We start from the raw sequence: 14,515 nt of genomic DNA on the forward strand, positions 1-14,515 counted from the left end.
GCGGGATTTTTTTTAATATTGTTCAAATACTAGAATAATAGATTTCAGTTTTTATTGTAATATATATGGAACATTTGGAAATGTAAATTAAATTAACTCTAAAATAAAAGAGTGAAGGAAAAACGAAAAAAAACACACGCACAAAAAGAAAACACGCATGACCTTAGCGTTACGCGACTTGTTGTTACTGGGCCGGCTTAGTTCGGCCTCGCTGGAGGAGAGCCGTCCCGTGCCTAGGCGTCGCACTAAGACGAGAGCAGGGCTTGCTGGGCCGCCTTCGCCGTTCCACCCGCTCCTCTCCGTCGCCGCCGCCGCGGCCGCCCTTCACCTTCCTCCTCTCCCTCGCGCCTCCGCTCTCCTTCCTCTTCTGGGTTGCTGCGACAGCGGCAAAGGCGAGGGCGGCACGTGGACCTCCCCGCGGTGAGAGTCGCCTCCTCTCCCTCCCCGCGAGCACCGCCGCCGCTCTACTCGCCGCCACAGTGCCTGCGGCGTCCTAAGGCTCACTAGGGCTTATCCCGGGGTTCTCGCTTGCAGCTCCGGCGACCCCTGAGACTCTCCGCAGTCGGCGCGGCTTACCGTCCGGCCTGCACGACGACGACGACTTGACGTCCCGCACGCCGGTCTCGGAGAGCGCTGAAATAAGCGAATGGGCGAGGTAATGGCAGCACGGGACAGAGGCGGCGCTAATGGGGACGACGGCGAGACGGTTGCACGTTGGCGAGCGGAGGAGGCTGTCGCCGGGAACCGCATGGCCCTTCAGGCTCTCCGGGAGCTCGTGATTTATCCCTTCCTCTACGCTCGCCAGTCCCGCCTGCTCGGGCTTAAGGTGCTGGTGCTACTACCTCCTGTCCCCTTCTCTTCACCCCGCCAATTTCATCAGCTGACGAGCTTTATCTAGCCAATTTGTGTGCTCCTTATGCTGTGTGCTCTTGCTTCTGCAGTGGCCCAGAGGATTGCTGCTCTACGGCCCCCCTGGCACAGGAAAGGTACTGCATTAGCATCGACATGTCTTGATCGTTTTACAAATGTTGACCAGTGTGGTTCTTAGGATTGCTTCTTGTTCTTCTTGTCAGACAAGCCTGGTTCAAGCCATGGTTCGAGAATGCAATGCCCATCTGACAATGATCAAGTACTACATCAACTTGATGGCATCCATACCTACAATTTTAGGCTGAATCTGCCAAATAGGAGTACCATTTGTTTCTCAATGTGTATTTGGGCATAATCATTAAGCGCTCTAATCTGCCTGTCTCGACAGCCCGTATTCTGTCCATAAAGCTCATGCTGGAGAGGGCGAGAAGTTCCTGCGTGAAGCTTTCTCTGAATCCTACTCCCAGGCGTCACAGGGCAGACCAGCCATTATTTTCATCGATGAATTGGATGCTATATGTCCACGCCGTAACAGTAGGTATGTTTACCATGTTATCTTGTTTGGTGCTTGTTGAAATCTGTTTTCTCATTGTACTCCTCACAGGAGAGAGCAAGAGTCCCGCATTGTTGGTCAGCTGCTAACTCTGATGGATGGAAATAAGAAATCGTCGAAGAAGCTTCCTCATGTAGTCGTTGTTGCGTCAACAAACAGGTTAGAAACGCCAGTTGGAGGATTGTGATTGCTATTTTAACAGCCATGTTTAACAGTCTCTCCACTAGGACACTGGTTGTAGTTTGTATATCATCTCATGAAAGTAGTTCTATTGAAACAATATCTCGTCTTGTAATCTGTAGGGTGGATGCCATCGATCCAGCATTGAGGAGGCCAGGACGTTTTGACTCAGAGATTGAGGTCACTGTTCCTACGTTAGAAGAAAGGCTGCAGATTCTTAAGGTAGCATAAACTTTCTATTTGGGCTAATACTGATTTCTTCTTATCTATCTCTGTGATGTCTTCTACATTGCATACTGCTTATCACTCCGGTTGTATGGTTAAATCTGCAAAGTGCTATGCTTTTGGATACACGCCCTAGAATGCCTGCATAAAACTGATATCACTTGCCACTGCTTGATATTTTTTGTACTGAGCCTAAAATGTTTGTAACATAATGCTGCAAAACCTGCATTGTCTGAATCCATTAAGTGATATCACCAATTTGCTTGAAGTCTAATAGGCCTTATTTCTGTAGCTTTATTCCAAGAATCTGCATCTTGATGAAAGTGTTGATCTTCAAATTATTGCTGGATGGTGCAATGGTTATGTTGGGGCTGATCTAGAAGCTCTATGTCGAGAAGCTGCCAGACTTGCTTACCGTAGATTGTCAAACTCATCCGAGGATGGGAAGGTGCTCACACTACTCATGGAAGATTGGGAGTCTGCTAGATCTCAGGTCAAAGCAAGCATGATAAGAGGGGTAACTAAAGAAGCTCCAACTGTTTCATGGGATGATATAGGAGGTTTGAAAGATCTGAAGGTGAGATATATTTCACTTTAGACCTTATATCTTATATAATTCAAACAATTTCGTGACGGTGATTGTCCCTGTGCTGCAGAAAAAGCTCCAGCAAGCTGTTGAGTGGCCCATCAAGCATGCTGCTGCATTTGCAAGACTGGGGATATCACCAGTTCGTGGTGTGCTTTTGCATGGTCCTCCAGGGTGCTCAAAGACCACCCTTGCCAAGGCTGCAGCACATGCAGCCCAAGCTTCTTTCTTTTCTTTGAGGTCTGTCATAGTGTGTCTATTCTTTGAATAAAGTTGCAGCTCACGAATCCACTTTGTGGAAGAGTCCATACATTTTGTTTAATCAAAGTGAGCCCAATTAATCCCCGATATAGTGGGCTTTTTGTCAGAGGAAGGAAACAACATGAAGTTCTTCTGGGCACAGAAACATGAACTTCCTTTTCTTTTCCAATTCGTATGGTATTTTGATCAAGCTGGCTTACTATAAATATGATTATTTTTGCTAGTTTAGTTGTTATAGTATGCTGTGATCCTGAAGTTTGCGCAAGCTTAAACTAATGAGTAGAAAATTGGCCTAGCTATCTTCTGTTCAGGATGCACTCCTCATCGAAGGTCATCTAGGTTTTGAAATATATTGTTGACCAGTGGTGCAGAACTATACTCGAAGTATGTTGGAGAAGGTGAAGCTTTGTTGCGAAGAACATTTCAGAGGGCAAGGCTATCTTCTCCAAGCATTATATTTTTTGATGAGGCTGATGCAATTGCTCCTAAAAGGTATGAGATCCTTGTGTCCTAAATATTGAACACAAACACATCATATCTACATTGATCTGTGATTTTAGTAAAAGAGAGCCTGTAGAACATTATTCATATAAACTTTTATCCTTTTATAACTATGTGATCAGGAAACTTGCATTTGGTATGGTGCAGCAAGAAACTTGTTCATGTATTGGCAATTAATAGTGTTAACACATTTTCTTAGGAACTGTTTCTGAATTTTGTTTTTATCAAGACCATAACCGAGATTTCTTTGAACTTTAGTTGTGCCCTTGTTTTTTTTTTGCTACTCAGTACTAAGCTTCGAGATGCCAATTTTGCAATGAAATAACTTAGGTTGGCACTTGTATGATCTTGCAGAACCGGTCCTAGTGGGGACACTGGCAATGCCACGGTAGGAGAAAGACTCCTATCAACTTTGTTGACTGAAATGGATGGTTTAGAACTGGCTACGGTACATCTTAGCTTGCTGATAGTTTTCAACTTGATTCTACTGAATCCCTACTTCTCTTTGTAATACAAAATAAAAGACTATCTTGATATATGTTGTAGGGGATTATTGTTTTGGCCGCTACTAACCGCCCCAAGGCAATCGATGCAGCTCTTCTCCGCCCAGGGCGCTTTGATATGGTACCTCCCTATCACCGCCCTTCCCTCTAGCATGCACATCTGCAGCCACCATAACTTTCTCTTGAACTGCAGGTGTTGTACGTTCCACCGCCAGATGCACAAGGCAGGCAAGAGATATTACGCATCCATACACGGAAGATGAAGCTGGGGGAGGATGTGGACGTTGGGGAGATAGCGGAGCGCACCGAGCTGTTCACTGGTGCTGATCTCGAAGGCCTGTGCAGGGAAGCAGGAATGGCGGCACTGAGGGCAGACCTGTCAGCCAGTTCGATACACAAGGCTCACTTCGAGGCCGCAATAAGGTCGCTAAGGCCGTCGCTGACGAAAGCAGAAGTTGACGAGTACGCAGCTGCCGCCATACATGGCCCATCAGCTAGGAAACATTAGACCATGATGAGGAAACATTAGACTATGATGTATCTATTGAGCTTTTGTTCAAGTTCGTGTTACACAAGCATTTTAGACCAGTCAACCCTTGGATAACACAAGCATTTTAGACCAGTCAACCCTTGGATAACACAAGCATCATGATACATTTGTGTGGTTCTTTCTTTTTTTTAATGAAAAATGAGAATTCGAGTGACTCTGGTTGTGTTTGCCAGCTGCTATTTTTCTCTACAAATTGTCTAAACATGTCAGGCCTCGCTATATTGACAAACTGATAATGAAATACAGTAGCTTGTAACAGCATTCGGCTATCTTTGCCGACGGAAGAAAACATGACGACCTCGGCACTATAAGAGCAGAATGTGCCCTGTTTATGTGTCAAGTACTCAACATGACTGACTTTTGCAGCTGTTTAACACTTGCTTTCCAATTTTGGGAGGACCTCTCTATACATCTCCATTCCTGTAGACTAAGAATGCACTGGTCTTGTAGCAGCTTGACGCTAGCTCTTTCCCGTCAGAGGTTGGTGGCGTGAAAGCGCATTGTGATATCCCCAATGCGCCATCTTCGCAGAAGCTCTTCCTGCAGGAGATAAATGGAAGCACATCATCAGGACAGGGGAGGCAAGCTCAATAGACCAGTGATCTATCTTTGCAGGGTGATATCAGTCACAGCGAGTCTAGTAGCAAGAATGTATGCAGTCTGGTGAAAATTTGACACATCATGCTATCATGTCCCCTTGTTAAGGAGAAGAGCGCATGTTTGACAGTGATGAGTTCTCAAGACATGAGAAAACTGCAAGGAAAGGGCCTGGAGAACATACCGTGCAGCATCCACTAGCTGTGATGCTATTCCCTTTCTTCTGCACGATGGCACCACCCAGATGGCCCGGAATCCACAGAGGGCGGGAACAGCTTCTTCTTCGCAGACTATGGCGCCAGGGCCCTGGCACACTTCTTTGTTCTTGTCGGGGTGATTATGCCGTCGTAGGACTTCCCTCTTGAAACTTATTTTCCCAAACTTTAATGTATGGTTTGCCTGTGCTGATTCAGTTTTATTGTCCGGCAAATTGCTTCGGTTTTCCGATGCAGAGCTTGGAATAACTTTGTGTGCTGCTTTTATCGGTTCGGCAACTAGACATCCCACTATCCTCCCACCAGATACAAACAGATAGACCTATGCAACAGAGATGTTTTCTTTCTTTCAGTAACACAAAATATATTGCATTTATGATGTTATATTTTATATACTCCGTACACGGGAATTAAAAGTGTAACTTACCTTGCAGAGCTTATGAAGGAGCTGGCCTTCACCAAACCCCAGCTCCTTTTCCACCACTTTGATCACCTCCTGAAACTGACATATGTACATGATGTTAAATGGTTTGCAAACTAAATCTCAAAATCTGTGCAATTTGCATCTGCGTTTCTAATGTCGAAATGTGGATTGGTTGTGAAGTGGTTCAGGCTTTCAGCAGTAAGCATGGATGCATACACACAGATTACAGCTACCAGTCAACTTACAGTCTGCATTTCTTGCTGTTCCGTATACAAGTCATGCATCAGGACATAACAAAGTGAGTTTGCCCAAATTACCTTGCTGTTCCGTATACAAGAATTTTCACCTCTTGCTAGAATTATCCGGTCACCGCCCTCGGACCTCATAACCACGGTTTCCTCGCGCCAACCCTGCATTTCGTCGGTCAGAAACTCTCCACCCGTAGAAACAGCAAGGTGGAAACTCTCCACCCGTAGAAACTCTCCACCCTGCAATTCAAAAAAAAAAAAAAAAAAAAAAAAAAAAAAAAAAACAAGTGCAGCGCAATGAACCTTGAACGGGACGCCCTCGAAGTAGCTCTTGTGGTAGGCCCTGTGAACCTTCTCGTCATCGTCGTTGCCGCGGGCGTACATCATGCCGCAGACCGCGCACATGTGGAGGAGGAAATCAGGTTGCCCCAGCTCCAGGTGGAACTGCCCGTAGTTCCTCTTCTTGTTGAGGACCTTGCCGTCCCCGCAGCTCTTGGGCCTCTTCGCCTCCGTCGCCTCGCTGCCCAAAACCATCGACACGGATCAGTCGGATTCGCGAAAAGGTGAATCTGAAAGGCACCCATTCGGTGTAGAATACTTGCAAGATTTTGGAAGCATCGAACGGCCGTCCACTTGGAAGGAAATGAGAACGAACACAGGTCAAGATTTCGCGTCGGAGGATAATTCTGCATCAGTTGTAAGGGTAGGCTCGGAACCGGCGAGGTTTGGTGCGAGCAGTGATCGGCTTCAAGCGGGGAAAGGGAAGAAGAACCTGCTCGGATCCGGCCCCGTGACCTGGCGCTTGAAGAACGTGTTGATCTTGGGCTGCATCTCCTCGCGCTCTCCCCCTTCTTCTTTCCTGCCGGAGTGGGGGAAGAAGAGGCGACGGCGGCGGGCGGAGACGATGAAGACGCTGGGTGGGGACTGAGAGGGGGGCAAGCGGGCGAATGGACGGTGCTGATGAGGGGATGACGCCGCGAGGGGAGGAGATCGGACGGGCAGGGAATGGGAAGGCCGTCACGCGGGGTTCTGAGATGAAGACAGGGATTCGCTCCGCCGTTTTTAACCGAAGCTCCGTTGGAAACAGAGTCCTGGAACGGAGGGACTCCGAACAGGCCATTCGTCTCCATCTTTCCAATTTTGCTTTCAAATCAAATAGCAGCCCTCAAATTCACTCTAGCAGCCCTCAAATTCACTCTACTCTCTAATTATACTATGCACTATATCCTCTATATTTTTAAGACCTCACAATTAATTAAGATCTTTAATTTAGAAATGCACCACTCGATTTTCCCTGGTCAACAATTTTCAAGGATATCTCCCGTTCAATTCTTTTAGTCCACTAACCTCTCATATTCAATTCTTTTATACTACACACGATGCTTGTTAATTTTAAGGCCTCACATTAATTAAGGTCGTTAATTTAGAAATGGATTATTCGATTTTGATCGGGTTAACAATTTTTCAAGGAGTCCCCCTTCATTTCTTTGAATTCACTATGTTCCCTATTTCAATTTTGAATATAAATAAAACTCACTCCATCATCTCCCTCATGCGCCAAACTTTCACATTCATTTCTTTGAATTAACAGAATCATACCACGAAAGACCCACCAAACTATCACATTATAAATATAAATAAAACTCACTCCATCATCTCCCTCATCCGCCAAACTAAATATTTTATCAGTTCTAAAATATAAGGGGTATTAGATTTTTGAAAAGTCAAATTCCTATAACTTTGACCAAATTCAGAGCAAAAAATATCATCATCCACAATATTAAATAAAAAACTATGAAAATTCATTTCACGATGAATCTAATCATACCTACTTGATATTACAGATTTTGATATATTAATTTGATTAGACTTAAAAGGTTTGACTTTTCATACACCTTATACTTTGAAACAAAGTGATGTATCTTCTAAGAAATCCAACAATACCAACGACGCAGCAAAGCGCGCCCAACCCTTCTAGTTTAATACACTATGCTCCTTGGTTTTAAGGCCTTACATTTAATTGACGTCTTCAATTCTGAATTGGGTCACTGATTTTGACCAGGTCAATGTTTGAAGGGAAATGCTTCTTAACGGATGTCTGATAGGAACAAATCTTCAGACTGGTCAAGGAACGTAGATGAAGTTTTCATCTCATGGCTGAAATTGATTCCAAATCTGGTAGACGTGTTTCCATATATATCTGCGTGACTTCCTTGCCATGTATTCACCCATAATCACTCCCGTAATAATCGCACCAGCCCCAAACACTCCCCACGCGTCCCTCGTCCCCGGCTCCATGGCTGCTCCAAAATCACCTCCATCCCAGAGCTCACATCCTGAATCCATCCGCCATGATTCAGCCATCCCCCTTGGACCCTAAGATTAACCGGGTCGGTGCACCATCCCATCCGGTGGCTATGCCTATTCTACATGACATGCACAAAGGACGAGGTCACAACTTCCTTGCCTGCCCGTGCATCTGCCGTACCTTCATGGCAAGCGGCCTCCGGTTCACCGTGGCCGACGGTCCTCCCGGAGTCATGATGCTGACGACAACTCGGAGCGGCCGGACCACGTGGCCGCCTTCGTTGAGCTAGTGACCGAGGGCGCCGTGGCTTGGGCGCGCGTCGGGTTCGGGCTGGTCGACCAGACCACCGGCGAGACGGTGCCGTTGTTCCGTGAGAAGGACCCGATCCTGTTCGACGCCAGCAGCGAGGACACGTGCACCTGGGGCACCGGCGAGGTCGCCAGGAGGATCCACCTCCATGCTGGTTCGCGCTACGTCCTCGGCGACCGCCTCAAGATCGAGTGCGCCATCGACGTTTGCGGCGACTTCCTCACCTTCGACGACCCGCCACCGACGTCGTCCTCCGGCCTTCCGCTCTTCCAGCAAGTCGGCTACGGCAAGGGGGAGCCGGACGTGAGCACCCAAGTCGAAGGAGGGACGATTGGCGCGCACTACTGCATCCTCGACGCTCATTGTACATAGAAGCAAATTATGGCATCATAAGAAGCAAATACTATTTCCGTTGGAAGCATTGTTTCATTGGATAAGAAATTTATGTTTTTCATGCTCCTTCCATTATATACTCTCATACTTCCTAGCAAAATTAAGGCGGACATGTTTTCCAAGCCATCTGCTAGTTGATGTGATTCTATGCTACCATCTACTTCATAATTTCTTCTAAAATACCAGTTTTTTTGCTTTTGACCATACATATGTTTTCCATATTGTTTCATCAAACATACGTATGCGTCTATGCTACCAACCAAACCTGTTATTGCCTTCATACATAATCTTGTTTATGCTTCAAGCCGATTGCTCGTAATTTGGTTGTTGTTTTGGTGAACTTATGTGTGCAAGTTTCTGGTGTAGATGGTGACTTCTTGTTGTATTTTGAGTGGAGGCTATGCATTGGCGGTATGCATCAGTTGAAGCCCAGTTCACGAAGGCGTTTGCGAGACATCCTAGGAATCTACAGTAAGGGGGAGTGAAGGCAGCCAAAAAGAAGTTGGGCAAGATGTTGCTTGAACTCGATAAGGCGCACTCTAAATTGTAATTTCCATTACCTTGGAAACATATGTAATAATCAAATGGAAAAGTAGAATTTTTATGTTTAACCCAAACAAATATATGGGCTATTGGATTCCAGTAGACTTGAATAGATTTTTGCATCATTGTAAAAATATTCGGGACCCCGATCCTAAGCCATAGGAATCCAGCCTGTAACACATCGCATCCCTTTGTGGTCTCACGCACGGTTAACTCCACGGCTGCAGCCTTACCTTAGCCGGGACCGTTTGCGTCTTTTGACTCACGTATGCGATAGTGTCGCTAGCAATCCAATGTCAAAGAACCCGGATCGACATGTCTAGTCATAAACCAAAGTGGCAGTACCGCACAAGGACAGACATACATGACCCAACAAAGCGGGTGTCGGTCATCAGCGAATGTAGACGAGTCGTAGCAAGCTACAAGGACTCCATTATGTCGCGTGACATTTCCCCAAAGGGGACAGACACAGTAGCTAAGAAGGACACATGCCGGTCAACCAATGTGTCCGGAGCAGTAGCGAACTACCAAGGCTCGTTGGATCACAAAGGGGCATTTCCTTGTAAGGAATGCTACTAAAGTTCACGACTAGGTATTCGAACCCCATACATATCAAGTAAGACACACGTACGCATGGCATACCGATATGTATAGATACATCGATGGCATCACAACATAACCATAAACATACAAGCTTTATTTAAGAGGCTCGGAAGAGCCACACACATAATATTACACATTAAGGGTCTCACGACCCATAATAGCAGTCATACAATTACAAGCCAGCGGAAGAGTTATAAACTGTCTGGGTACAGACAGGGCAACTAGAAGGCTCATGGCCTGACTATACTACAGAGCCGACGTAGGGCCAGATCGTAGCTGGGACACCAGCTACTCGTCGTCGTCGATGTCAACGAAGAACCCTCCATTAGGGTCATTAGCAACCTCTGCAACATTTATTAAGCAAACATGAGTACGAAGGTACTCAGCAAGACTTTAGGAGAACTAACTACTCATGCAAGGTATCAAAAGGTATTGTGGGGTTTCATGCGGAAGGCCAGCATATGACTCGTGGCTAGACACTTACATTTTTAAATAATTTTGATAACTTGATTTCTCGCACACGAGTCCACTAACACCACAACAATACACTATCGTGGAATCATTCCGTCGCCGTACGGAAATGCCGTCCACGACACTCATGCTTATCTTGGCAATTTTATGAGTAGCCGTTGAAGTTATCTATGAACAACATATGTCTCCAAGTAGTCCATATCCGCGGACGCGGCTATTCGAATAGATCATAACCCTGCAGGGGTGTACTTCGTCACACACGCTCTCGCCACTTATCGCCATGTGCACGTCATGCACCTCGGCAACCTTCAAGCGGAAGCCCAGCGAGGGAGTCGGCCACGACCGTTAACCACACTAGTACCTAGTCCAGGTTTATCGCCTATCTGAGAGTAACCCGTACGGAAGTCCGGCCGAGGTTTCCGCCACGGCCTCAAACGATGGTTCCCAAGCCCACCATCCGGGTGCCACTTGGTACACCGTTCCACTGCCTACCGCATCACGGCCCACCTCTCAGGTCAGCACCATGCACGGCCTCGAGCATTACTATAAACACTAGAAACTACTTGCAACTCCTGGACTGAGTACTACGCGATTAATAGGCCGAGCGGGGTCATATTTCAGGGCCCAGCATGTGGTAGTATCTAGTCTTGGATTACATACACGGAACTCAGTTCCTAAGGACGGTTCCAATGAAACAACCCGCCATGTACTCCTACACAGCCTTTCACCGGTACCTTTACCAAATCAAGTTCAACACACAACCTTTGCTTACCAAACACATTCCACAATTCTGTTCATCTCCCAGATGACAGACCATACACAACTCTAAGCATAGCATGCATAGCAGGATAAGGCACATCATAGCTCAAGCAACTACCAGGTATGCTAGGTTGCAAGGTTCGGCTATTTACTGTGACAAGGTTAAGTCATGCAAAGGAAGTGGATTCAACTATCGTGGCAAAAGCAGTTGAAGCATTTGATCCTAAATGCAATAAATAGGTGCAGGAGCAAGAACATGGGAGTTATCGGGATGATCAAAGGGGTTGCTTGCCTTGTTGCTCAAAGGAGGAACGATATCTGTCAGACGGATATTCGGTGGAATCCGGGGGTGCGGAGCCTACCGAAATGAATGGCAACATTCAATAACAATCATATGCACTCAAAATGATGCATGAGCATGGCATGAGAGTGCAAGGTGATAAGTTGTTATAATCAATATGTATTAGGTTTAGAGTTGATTTGAATCACATTCGGATATCAATTCCAAACGGGGTATTCGGATACCGTTTTAATTGATTCGACCTGATGCTCAGATCAACTTGATGTTAACATGCATGAAATGTCATGTTATGGTACTGATTTGTAATTAGGACAGTGGTGATCATTGTGTTCATAATGAAATTTGAATAATTTTCCAAATTCCATTTTTAAAGTAATTATAAGAATTGAATTATTCCTTATTCCAAAATTTAGGGTTCTGTAACTTTTTCAAACATAGTTGAAAATAGCATAATCAGAATCCTTGAATTTTTCTGATACTTTTTCATATATAAATTATTTTCATTGGAGTTACAGATTAATTTCTATGAATTTTACAAGTTTTAGCAATTTCCTGGAATTATTTCTATACTGGAAATACTTTTATTGCATCAGCATGACATCAGCAGGTCCATCTGGCCGTTGAAAGTCAAACCTGACCAGTGGGACCCACTGGTCAGTCTCTCTGGTCAATTTTAGATTAAGATTAAACTTAATTAACTGATTAACCTTGCTGGACCCACATGTCAGTGACTGATTAACTTATTTGATTTATTTTTATTAGTTTTAAACTTGCCAGAGGTTGGCCCCACCAGTCAGTGGCTCAGGCCAGCCGAGATCCACCGGCGGCGAGGTCGTCCTCGCCGGTGGGGAGCCTCCGGCGACCACCAGCACGGCGGAGGGGCTCGGAAACGGCGCACAGGGGGCCAAATGCTGCGCGGAGAGCACCAGAGGAACGACACATCTCCCGCAGCTTCATTTCTGCACTTAGCCGGGGCTGATCTGGCCGGAGATGACGCCGGCGACGAGCTTGGCGGCGGCCAAGGCTCGGGCGTCATCGGGGTCTTTGATCCAGAGGAAACTACGCTCGGTTCTTAGCTGCTACAGCATCTACGCGTCGACCTGAAGCTGCTGGTGCCCTCGGAAGGACGAGCTGATCATCGGAGGGCTACAGGCGACGAGCGGCAGCGGCGGTCCTCGTCGGGCTCCGGTGAAACTAGAGCTAGAGGAGGGGATCGACGGGAAAAACTTAGAGGAAACGACCGCATGCTCACGGGGAGTGCAGAGCAGGGCTTAGACGGCTCGGGGAAGGCCTGGGGGCGACGAATCGACGGGAGAGGTCCGGCGGCCGAAGGTGGAAGACGACGGCGTTGGGGGCGATGCAGAGCTTGGGGAGACGTCAGCTTCTGCAGAGATGACCAGGGCGACGAGGCGGAGCTAACAGACTACTCGGAGGCGGGATCCCATGGCTAGAGGTGCTGCGGCTCGAGCTCGAGCTCGGCTCCAATGGCGGCAGCAAGGAGGAGGAAGAGATCCGGGAGGAGGGAGAGAGCCGATGCGGGGAATGGATAGGGGAGGCCTCAGGGGGCTTATCCCCGGCCTTGCCAGCGCGAAGCAGCGGCCAGGCAGTCGCACAGGTGCGTGGCCGCGCCGGAGGAGGCGGCGGCCACCTCGTGCTGCCTACTGGCGCGAGGGAGGGAACGAGCCAGGGATGGGCCGGGCCAGGCTTAGGTGACAGGTAAGGATTTCCCATTTTTTTCTGTTTTTGTTTTTCTGTTTTGCTAACTATTGTTTTGCTAATTATTTCAGCTCCAAAACAAAAAGTAAAAACTATTTTAGACCTCCTGAAATATTGTTATAGCATTCCCAACCATTTCCAAAGTTTCCAACATTTTTGGAAATTTATAGATTCTGATTTCAAATTTAAAACTTGAAACCAGTAGCCTTTTGCATTTATTTAAAATGCTTAAAGTGTCAAAAAAATAGTTTTCTCAAATGCTCATTTACTTTCATGATTTATCAGAAAGTTTGAACATTTCTTGAGGCCATTTTGGGTTCATTGATTTGAACTAGTTTGATATTTTCTTTAATTGAAATAGTGGCTAGGGTTTTGAGTTTTTCCTTTGCCACTTTGTTGTTTTTGTTGAAACTTCTTAGATGCAAATGCAAAGAAGACATGAACACAAGACTAACTTGCTTAAGGGTTAGGGATGTGAAGCTTGACACTGGATGCAATTTTTGTTGGATAGAAACAAATATCATTTTGGGTGGAAGCAATTCTTTTATAAGACAGAAACACATTGGAAGCAAATACACTGGATGCATTTTTTTGTTAGATAGTAGAAACAAATCACGTTTTGGGTGGAAGAAAATTTTGTATTTGACCGAAACACATTGGAAGCAAATATATTGGATGCAATTTTTGTTAGATAAAAACAAATCTTATTTTTGGTGGAAGCAAAAAAATTGTTCGGGCAGAAACATATTCGAATCAAATATTATTTTCGACATAAACTCAATAGTAATACTATGATAGCATAGTTTATTTTCCAATGGGGAAGCAATGCGTGATGGAAGGACAATTTTATTTTTCAAAATATTAGTTGGAGAAAGCAAGGGAGATAATCGAGCAGTGCATGTGCTTAGCCGGAGCAGTTACTGCCAAGAAAATTTAGTGCTGGCCTACTAATGAGAGAACCCAACAAATCTCGTGGGTTGCTGACCATCTGATCGGACGACTTACGTGCACCTGATCGGACGGCCTTCTACTAGTCTGATAGGTAGCAAACATCTGCTTGAGTGTGTTGTCTCTTCAATTCTTTTATCATCCTTATACACTATTCTCCCTAATTTTAGAGCCATCTGGTTATATTGAGATGTCACACATTCAATTGATGTCTTTAATTTGAAATTAGGTCACTAATTTCAATCGTCCAACGATTTAAGAGGCTTTCTCTTCAATTCTTTTATCATCCATGCTCCCTAATTTTGGAGCTTTCCGTTCAGTTGAGGCATAATTCGAATTTGGTTTCCGGTTTTGATCGGGTCAACGATTTCTCAAGGAGCTCTCTCATTCATTTGAGGTATTCAATTTTGATTTGATTCACGATTTTGACTGGGTAAATTACTTCTCAAAT

The 14,515-nt window shown here is 45.7% G+C and overlaps 2 protein-coding genes across 5 annotated transcripts; one reads left to right on the forward strand and one right to left on the reverse strand.

Annotated features, from left to right (window-relative positions):
• The first annotated feature begins 284 nt into the window (after window positions 1-284).
• On the forward strand, window positions 285-4,383 carry LOC123427137 (cell division control protein 48 homolog B). The gene is made up of 13 exons (XM_045111109.1): window positions 285-420; window positions 535-826; window positions 942-986; window positions 1,074-1,129; window positions 1,259-1,408; window positions 1,475-1,582; window positions 1,726-1,825; window positions 2,121-2,405; window positions 2,485-2,654; window positions 3,039-3,167; window positions 3,531-3,624; window positions 3,723-3,800; window positions 3,873-4,383. The coding sequence occupies exons 2-13, from the start codon at window positions 647-649 to the stop codon at window positions 4,185-4,187; spliced, it is 1,710 nt and encodes a 569-aa protein (XP_044967044.1). The 5' UTR covers window positions 285-420; window positions 535-646; the 3' UTR covers window positions 4,188-4,383.
• A 39-nt stretch (window positions 4,384-4,422) lies between these two features.
• LOC123427138 (protein CHROMOSOME TRANSMISSION FIDELITY 7) lies at window positions 4,423-6,739 on the reverse strand. Of its 4 annotated transcripts, none has more exons than XM_045111110.1 (7): window positions 6,486-6,738; window positions 6,316-6,399; window positions 6,017-6,233; window positions 5,783-5,875; window positions 5,469-5,543; window positions 5,011-5,363; window positions 4,423-4,769 (listed from the first exon to the last, which is right to left on the reverse strand). In XM_045111110.1, exons 1-7 carry the CDS (start codon window positions 6,542-6,544, stop codon window positions 4,634-4,636), a joined length of 1,017 nt encoding a protein of 338 aa, XP_044967045.1. In that variant the 5' UTR covers window positions 6,545-6,738; the 3' UTR covers window positions 4,423-4,633. The 4 variants fall into 4 exon arrangements, with proteins under 4 accessions (XP_044967045.1, XP_044967046.1, XP_044967047.1 ...); XM_045111111.1 differs by having other exon boundaries at window positions 6,316-6,345; window positions 6,486-6,737; XM_045111112.1 differs by lacking the exon at window positions 6,316-6,399 and having other exon boundaries at window positions 6,486-6,739.
• Window positions 6,740-14,515: the final 7,776 nt, after the last annotated feature.

Source organism: Hordeum vulgare, chromosome 2H (genome assembly GCF_904849725.1).
Source record: "Hordeum vulgare subsp. vulgare chromosome 2H, MorexV3_pseudomolecules_assembly, whole genome shotgun sequence".
Taxonomy (NCBI): domain Eukaryota; kingdom Viridiplantae; phylum Streptophyta; class Magnoliopsida; order Poales; family Poaceae; genus Hordeum; species Hordeum vulgare.

Excerpts from the sequence above, each read along its gene's own strand:
- LOC123427138 (XM_045111110.1), bottom strand. The coding sequence starts at position 6,544 with ATGCAGCCCAAGATCAACACGTTCTTCAAGCGCCAGGTCACGGGGCCG. Across the intron at positions 6,234-6,315 it reads TTCGATGCTTCCAAAATCTT|CGAGGCGACGGAGGCGAAGA; the intron begins GCAAGTATTCTA and ends GGTTTTGGGCAG. Across the intron at positions 5,876-6,016 it reads TCGAGGGCGTCCCGTTCAAG|GGTTGGCGCGAGGAAACCGT; the intron begins GTTCATTGCGCT and ends GACGAAATGCAG.
- LOC123427137 (XM_045111109.1), top strand. The coding sequence starts at position 647 with ATGGGCGAGGTAATGGCAGCACGGGACAGAGGCGGCGCTAATGGGGAC. Across the intron at positions 827-941 it reads CCCGCCTGCTCGGGCTTAAG|TGGCCCAGAGGATTGCTGCT; the intron begins GTGCTGGTGCTA and ends TTGCTTCTGCAG. Across the intron at positions 1,130-1,258 it reads GCCCATCTGACAATGATCAA|CCCGTATTCTGTCCATAAAG; the intron begins GTACTACATCAA and ends CTGTCTCGACAG.